This window comes from Octodon degus, unplaced genomic scaffold, assembly GCF_000260255.1.
Source record: "Octodon degus isolate 3935 unplaced genomic scaffold, OctDeg1.0 scaffold00129, whole genome shotgun sequence".
Taxonomy (NCBI): Eukaryota; Metazoa; Chordata; class Mammalia; order Rodentia; family Octodontidae; genus Octodon; species Octodon degus.
This window is the reverse complement of record NW_004524705.1, coordinates 3945054-3953996: the sequence shown is the minus strand read 5'-3', so window position 1 is coordinate 3953996 and position 8943 is coordinate 3945054. Positions and strand designations below refer to the sequence as shown.

The 8943-nt window shown below is 39.4% G+C and overlaps 1 protein-coding gene across 2 annotated transcripts in view; it reads left to right on the top strand.

The window, feature by feature from the left end:
• Edil3 (EGF like repeats and discoidin domains 3) overlaps positions 1–7986 on the top strand; it is a 468998-nt gene extending 461012 nt beyond the window's left edge. For both annotated transcript variants that reach the window (XM_023700990.1, XM_023700989.1), the window contains one exon: positions 5529–7986. In XM_023700990.1, the coding sequence (XP_023556758.1) occupies positions 5529–5678 (150 nt within the window). In that variant the 3' untranslated portion in view covers positions 5679–7986. The remainder of the gene's footprint in view (positions 1–5528) is intronic.
• Positions 7987–8943: the final 957 nt, after the last annotated feature.

Here is an 8943-nt window from a genome sequence, read left to right as displayed (position 1 = left end):
CCATTGTACAAGTAAAACAAAAGGCTTAAGAAAAATTTTGTGTGAATCCAGAATTTACTAACCCCAAATTTTGATGTGATCATTTTAAATCTTAGCTTGGCATTGATCAAAATATTCCATCCACAGCACAGTTACACTTCACCTTTTGAGCTGTGTGTAGGGTAATATGCTAAATCCAAATTAATATCATTCTTCAATTTAGTCCTAGTTAAACTGAGGAATCCAGGGAAATGAAAGAAAGATTAACTCAGCTCTGAATATGATGTAATGTGAGAAATTATTAAACCAGGAATATTTAGCCTAAAGCATTGAATATGACTTGTTGAGAGGTTAGGGTTATTTAGTGTTAAATACATCAAAAAACTGCTTTTCATTCAGGTCAGACATCTATATTCCTTGAAAATAAAACACTGATAAATATGCTGAGGTTAGAGAGAGGCATGTTAGTAATGGAAATGCAGATTTTCAAACTGCCTAAATACATACGCACTCTATTCTATGCGAACTTGCTGTGGAGGGCTGAAACCTGCACAGCAGAAATTTGGGGGAGGGAATTTGGTGCCAAGAGATCTCTGCCTTCTTCTCCAAGTCTGGGATATTTTCTATGTGCAGATCAAATCTATGTGTAGATCAAAACAAGGGTTACTGGGAGTCAGAGCTAGACAATGCTGATCCCGTGTAACTTTTGTTGTAAGTACTGTGAATGGAAAGGCAAGTAATTCAAATTAGATATGCAAGCTATAAGATTCTTCTCTCTCAACCTAAGCAGCAGAAGGCTTGGGCACACATGCACACACACACACACACACACCCCTAGGGAAATGGATACTTGATCTTCATTCTCTTTTGCTGAAGACTTAAGGTCGCTTTACCCCATGTTCATTAATGCCAAAGGTATGTTCAACACCATTCACAAAGCAAATAGAAAACAATAAAGAAAATTGAAGAAAACCTTCTTCAACTCTTGTATTTTGCCCAGTGCTTGGCATCACAAATATGTTTGTAATCTCTGCTAGATGAGAAATAAACTCTAGAGTAGGTCACCAAAAAGTAAGGGGTGAAGTCGCAGTCACCTGAGACATCGCTAATTTACTGACTCGCTAACCTGCAGAAGTGAAGAAAGCAGAAGCACTGAGAACCTCTCACCACAGGATTGCTGTGAAGCTAGAACAGTGGAAATTTGTTTAAAACATCTCAAAGTTCATTTTAGAACAAATAAAAAGGAATACACCTTCAAGAATCAGGAGGTTTTGCAAAGAAATAGGAAGTGCAAAGAGACTCCTAAGCAACTGCAGCCTCCAGAGAGGGCTGGGACTCCCCCCTTCTCTGTCTCTGTCCCAATGTGTAGTCTTGCTTTCCTCATTTATCAGTGGTGGCTTCTAGTGATGGCATCCACCTGGTCCAGAGAGATTTTTGTGTGCACAACAGAGTACCACGTCTTACCCTCACGATACATTAGGTGCTGCTGGAAACAACAGGTCGTTCTTACCTGTGAGCTCATGTTCAGTCTGTGCTGGGCTTTGGACCCCAATAGAACATGATTGAACTGTAACTGGCATTATGGAGAATCAACAATGGAAAGAAGAACCAGGCATTCCATCCACATTGAAGGAAGTGAGTGTTTCTCTCCCTTGTGTGCTCTTAGGTTGCAGTTCTGGAAACCTCTTTGAAGAGGCTTGTGTGTCTCCTTCATGAAACCCTGTATGTTAGTGTCCAAGGGATCTCTGAGCATTACTTTGCCTGAAAACCTCAGGACTTTTGTCTTCAGCCAGCTGGCTTCCTGCCTTCTGAAACTTGAGCTGTGTATATTTTTTATGAAATTTGTAAATCAGGCTTATCCCCTATTTTCTGAACTGCAACAGCCATCAAACTTTGGAGAGTGACAGTGTGGATGTAGTACTTTGTGTATGTAGGAGAGTTTACCAGAGACCCCTTCTCTGTAATAACATGTCTCATTCCAAGGTGATTTGTCCCTCTGGACAATGCAAGTCAAACATTGTCAAGGATAAAATTCCTATTAAATGAATATGAATTTAAGTATTCTGCATGATAGCTCCTAGGCTTAGCATAGCCAAGTATTCTCCTCTTCAGTAAACATTTATTCAAAAATAGCCTTTGTGATATATTTTATGTCAATTTGAAAAATTATTCCCCTACCAGACGAGGACTGGGTTTTGCATATCCCCTCAAGGGTAAATAACTTTCCCATGGAAGTAGCAGGAAGTCTTCTCACTCTGACCTGCTGCTGATATCAGTCTGGGCCACAGTCTAACGCTTTATGGAACCCAGCTATTTTTCCTCTAGGTAGACCACAGAAAGATCCTTTGTGACTATGTTCCAGAAGGCTGTATTTAAAGCACCCCCTTTAGGGCCAGCCAAATAAATAGCTCAGTGGACAAACGTGCCTGCTTAGGCAGGCACAGGGACCGGGATTCAATCCCCAGAACATGGTGCCTTGCTGGTCCCACTCTTGAGACAGCAACTGAGGCGTATGCCTGTAATCCCAAGGCTTGGGAGGCTGAAAACAGGAGAATCCAATCTGTGGAGTGAGACTCTGTGAACCCTGTACTAAATACATAAAAATAATAAAAATAAAAGCATTCCCTTTAATTTCAGAATTTTCAAAGATGTAGGTTAAATATGTTCTCATATAAAGGTTTTTTGTTTGTTTGTTTGAATGTTGATTTGTTTTAATTTTATCTTCCATTCTCCTTTTGGCTGTAATACATGTTTTGGTCTTAAAAGGGAAAGAAGATTACCATTCAGTTATAAGATGTCTATAAAATTAATAGGAAAAAGCCTTAGAGTTTTTCACTAGTCTAAGTGAGATAAATAAAAATGTAAATATGAAATACTAGAAATTAGTAAGAAAGATTAAAAATCTGTAAGAGAAAATGGTAAAAATTTAAAGTAAAACCTAAGCATTATACGCTGTCGTTCTTAGGAAAATTTCAGTGTTTCAAATTTACTTTTTTTTTTTTTTTTTTTTTCTGAAGCAGGGACTTTTCCAAGTTATTCTAAAATTGTCATTAAATGGGAAGGGGTTTTTTTGTCTTTCTTTCTTTCTTTCTTTCTTTCTTTCTTTCTTTCTTTCTTTCTTTCTTCATTCTTTCAATACAGGGTCCTGCTATGCAGTTCAGACTCATAATGATCCTTCTGGCAGCCTCCCCAGCTCGGGGAATACAGGTGTACGCCACCACACTTGGTTCTGGGGCCAGCATGGTGCACCTGGCACCAGCACAGCATGCAGTACCAGGGATCAAACCAGATCCTTGCACTTGCCAGGCAGGAGCTTAAGCAGCTGAGGTATCTCCCCAGACCCTTAAGTGGTTTTTAACAAAGAAGAGCCTCTGAATATCTCCAGTCTTGATGACAATAGCATTCCATTATACCCTTAAAGAGAGAGAGAGAGAGAGAGAGAGAGAGAGAGAGAGAGAGAGAGAGAGACCCAGTCCTAGCCCAGGCCCTGTGAGTGTGTGGGAGAGATTCCGGCTACCCCGCACAGGCGGGACCTACTGGTGCCAGCCCAGGCGCAGCATGGGTGAGACCCTCTTCCACCCCGTTCAGACACCCCCAACCACTCCGCAGCACCTCTTCTACCCTGCCCGCCGAGTAGGAATTTTGGCCACATTCCGGGAACCCCCAGATCCAGTCCTATCCCAGGCCCGGTGAGTGTGTGGGAGAGCTTCCGGATACCCTGTGCTGGCGTGACCTACTGGTCCCAGCCCAGGCACAGTGTGGGTGACACCCTCTTTAACCCTGTTGGGATGCCACCCATCACTCCGTAGTACCCCCCCACACCCCACGCACAGAGTAGGAATTTCTGTTGTGTTACGTGAATACCCAGATCCAGTCCTAGTCTAGGCCAGGTGAGTGTGTGGGAGAGCTGCCTTTCCCTCCTACTCCACCTTGTCCCCTCCAGACTCAGCTCAGGCCTGGCATAGAGGCCTGAGGTGAAACCCTTCAGCTGCAATCCCTGCAGAAAGTGTAGGGGACAGAACCACCCAGCTAGTCTAGGGGCAGAACATCTTGCCAGAGGGGCACAACAGGTTCAATCCCAAGGGCAGCAGCAGGAAGGAGCTGAGCACAGACCAAAGCCAGGCACAGCTGGATAAATCCAAACTTTGTAGATCTGCACCTGAACTTCAGTACATGCTAAGGTTATAACTGCAACAAAGATCTACAACAAAGGTCAGAAGACAGTGTTACACAAAATGACAACAAGAAGGAGCAAAATGCAATCTCAGAACCCAAGCCCACCCACAACAAGTGCAGAGGATGCTAACACAGAACAAACTGGGAATCACACAGCTGAAAGCAATGAATCAATGGCTTCTGAAATAAAGAAACATCTGCAGAAAGGTATAGAGGAACTCAGATTGGAAATAGAAAAAGAAATCCCCGAATTAATAACATCTGCAGTAAAGAATCAAATGCAGAAACATATGGAGGAAACCCAATGCTCACCCAGAACAAGTGCAGAGGACACTAGCTCAGCTCAAATGTATGAATTAATAGCATCGATAGTAAATAATCAACAGCAGAAAGTCATACAGGAACTCAGAGCGGAATTCTTTTCTATTAGCTCAGCTCAAACATATGAATTAATAGCGTCTTTAGTAAATAAGCAACAGCAGAAAGTTATAGAGGAACTCAGAGCGGAATTCTTTTCTGAAATAAAGAATTCTCAGAACTCATAGCATCAGAAGTAAAGAATCAACTACAGAAACATAGGGAGGAAACCCAATCTGAAAAAAACACTGCAGTAAAAGAATTTATAACTGCTTCTAAAGAAGCCATTGATAAAAAAAAAATAGAGGAGATTAGAAAAATGATGGATTCCTTGATGAGCAACACAAGAAAGAAATAGATCTCATGAAGCAGAGTCAAAGAGATACAGAGGAAATTAAAATCTCAATCACAAAAAAAAGTCTATTTCAGGGCTATCTTTGACTGGTTTGTCTTTATGGGAATGGGTCAATTCTGTTCTTTTGTGGGACATGTGCAAAAATAATGCCAACAGACATTCATATATTCCTGCTCAGTTCCCCTCCCTTTGCAGATACAGTTTGTATAGCTAGGTAGGGGACACACATAAGCAGAACGACCCAAGTTCCTTCCCTGCCCTGTTCTTTAAAGCATTCTGTGCCATCTACCTCTTGTCCCTGGGGGTTGTTGGTCCTGTGTTCCTGATGAAGGCTGCAATTTGCAAAGAGATTGGATCTCTGAGTCCCTCCTTGGAACACAACAAGTCAGGCAAGCTGCCCAGCAGTTTTCAGCCCCTGGCATGAGCAAAAAATAACCGTCTCCTGCGTTTTAAAGACTTGACAAAGACTGGCAGATAAAAAATGCTAGATCTCTGTGCTCCTGCATTAGCAATCGATTCCCGCCTCACTTCATTCTTAAAACAGGAATTGAAAATTCGACTAAAAATGAACACTTGAGAAACCAAAATATATTTTGAAGCAAAGTAAATGAATCGTTGTTACATGACTACACAACTGATACTGTCCACTTTCCTTTCTTAGGTTTTCCAGGGCAATTTTGACAATGACACCCACAGGAAAAACGTCATTGACCCTCCCATCTATGCACGGCACATCCGAATCCTTCCGTGGTCCTGGTACGGGAGGATCACGCTGCGGGCGGAGCTGCTGGGCTGCACGGAGGAGGAATGAGAAAGCCACATGCTCCACGAGCCTTTTCTTTAACCCCTACAAGTATCTCCATGGAAGGAACTGTGAAATTCTGTAGGAAACTGGATGGGATATTTTTTTTTTTTTTAATGAAAAAGTGCTCAAATTATGGTAGGCCACTAACTGTCTTTTTAAGGAGGTCTAAGCTTGCCTTTTCAGTGATTTGATTTCTAGGGTTCAACTCTCTTCAGTAACATCACATTAACTGTGAATTACTTTTTTCATTGTTTTCTGGATTATTTACATTGGTTGAAATACCTGAGCAAAAGAAAGTAGCCTTCTTTTTATAGCAAAGGTTAAAAAATCCTCATAGTTATCAAATAAAAGAATAAGAGTTGATAGAGCTTTTAAAAATGATGCTCAAATCTTACGAAAATACTACAATGTTAGCAATAAGTTTTTTTTAATGACTTCGCATTCTTGTTTCCCTGTGCCTAACACTCAATGTTTATGAGAGAACTTTGAAGAACACTCTGTAATATGCAGTACTAATTAATATTATAATTTTCATCTTACTTTCATTATGCTAATTGGAGCTTGTATCACCTTTTCCCTTTCACCCAAGTCTGCCCTCTTCTCTTTGCTTATTGCCTGAATGAGTCAGTATTTTTCCAACTGAAGTTTTTCCTATTCTTTGCCTAAGGGAAGTGTTGTCTTCAATTATATCTCTAGAATACGACTGAATATCAGTCAACTGATCCATACTTAATATCAATTAAATGTTTTATTTTAAAGAACAGTGCAACTATGTCATTCCCAAGTATTTCCCTTTTGAAGAATTCCTTATTGTCATTTCACTGGGAGGAACAACAAAAAGTATTTTGTCCCTTTACTTTTAAGTCTTTGTTTTGATAGTCTTACTTAGCCTTATATTTATTTTGAAACAGTAGAATCAGGAATTCTTTGTCTCTTTCAAAAACATCTTGCAAACAAAAAATGACACAGGGCTACACCTCCCAGACAAGCATACTCATCTTCCCAGGTTTCCTATGAGCCAAACTTCTGTAGTATTTGAAACTGGTGGTTGTTTCCCAGGAAAGCACCTTGTGTAACTATTCGTAATAAGCAAAGTATTTCCTAATGACAACGTTATAAACCATTCTCAAGACGAACATTGATTTCTATTTATTTTGCCTCAAAGGTCCTAAAAAGATAAGCAATTATCATAACAATTCGTCACTGATAATGGAGGTTTCATTGACATGCCTCTCAAATTAAAGCTCACCCTGCCCCCATAAAAGTCCTCAGCCTCTAATTTATAAGCTTTACAAGTATTTATTTTACAAGGCTTAGACAGAGAATTATTGGAATTTTAAATTAAAGGTCCTGGAAGAGAAAGGATGGTATGTGTACGAAATGTTAAGGTCCTGACAAACGCAGATAAGTGTTTTTCGTTAATACTTGTGCTGCATCACAGAAGCCACTAGACTGTTAATGTCCTGTTTGTCTTGTGTTACCACCATTTCTCAGTGATGTATATATATGTGCAGGGGTCTTCAAGCATAGTGAAGAACTGAAAGAGAAAGCCAACCACACTGACGTTGTCAGTAAGGGCAAACTAACTGATCTGAGGAGACTGACTGGCCATGCGAGTTCCAACCTCACATGTTTTCTACTTCAGCTTCTTCTAATAACATTGTGGACTTTAAGCCCCTGTTCAGTTTTCAACATCTTTCAGAGACAAATTGCTATGTCTTCAGAATTATCTTTTGTAGTAAACTTTAAAGTTGGGAATGCAAAAATATTTTTAAGTGAATACATTTTTTAAGTGACTACATTTTAACTTATGTTATACATAATTACTAAGATTCAAAAATATCCACACACTAACAGTATAGCCATTGATTCTTACTTCTTTGGAGTTTATAAATTTCTGAATGTTTTTCTTTCTGCATTATGCAAGATTATTATTTTAAGATTATATTTTAAATATTATGAATTGCACTTTCTGATAATTTACATTTCCAAGTTTATTCATGGCTTTGTGTAGTGCTTTGAATTTTTATATCAATAGCTATTAAAAAGGAGTTGGTTAAAATTATATGTTACTTTTGGAAAGACACTGAAATTACTTTCATTTTCTTGTACAATTATTCTCTGTTTTATTTGCTCTCCACAACACAGTGTGTCCAATGGAATATTTGTCTCCTGATGCACAAAATAGATGACAGCAAAGAGACTCCCACATGTAGAAATATTCATAATTACTGTGAAACAAACATTGTGTCGCTGACATTAAAGTGAAGCAAATTTATTTTCTTCTAATTCTCACAAAAATAAATCTTATAAGCAGAAAACAAGAATTACCTAACTTTCAGTATATTAACTCATGTGTTAATTTTATCATTTATGAAACTAGGCACTCATCTTTACGTTATCTGCATCCCACTGAGAGCATTTATCAGGCACTCATAGCACTTAAGGTTCACTTCTTTCTAAATGACATCATAAAGATTGGTGTGAATGTTGCGTACTTGGGGTACTAATGACTTCATCTTTGCTCGTCAGCAAACTAGGAAATGTAAGACTGAATGAATGTTGGTTTCTGAGGGGTCAGTGAGCTCAGAAATAACTGCGACACAATAACCTTTCCAATTTTCAAGCTGTGTATTATCCTGATGTTGTTTTAGTTTTCTTTGTATATATACTTAAGTCATGTAGGATGTTGTAAAATCAGTATGACCTTGTCTAGTCTTTAAACTTAAAATAAACTTTTCAAAATCTGGGGTACTATTCAAGCAGTTGTCATTAAATTATAATATGTTTATAAGAAGAGACAAATTGTGAATGCCCACAACACCTAGACAGCAACAAGGGAGAATTGAAATTAGAGAATCCTTCACACATGTAACAAAATGAGCTACATGAGTCACTTCAAGATCATTAAAATGTCTGCTTTCCTTGTGTTCCTTTTATTTGTAGAAATTTTGTGACTCAGGGCTGGGGAGATGGCTCAGTAGAGTAAGTGCTTGCCTGGCAAGCACAAGGGCCTGAGTTCAATCCCTGGTTCCGCCAAGAGAAAGAAAAATGAGAAGCAATTTTGTGACTCACAATCGAAGTCACTTTCTTGCCTCCTGTGTACTTAAACTGCTGTGTTCCACACCCACCGCCCGCCATTAGTCAGAGCACGGTGCCTTGCTTCTGTTGTTTTCCTGAGCTCAGGAGCATCATGAAGTAAGCCAGTCCACAGTGAGCAGTAACATGATGCCTGTAATGTATTTTCTGAGTCAGTTCAGCTGTGAAATCA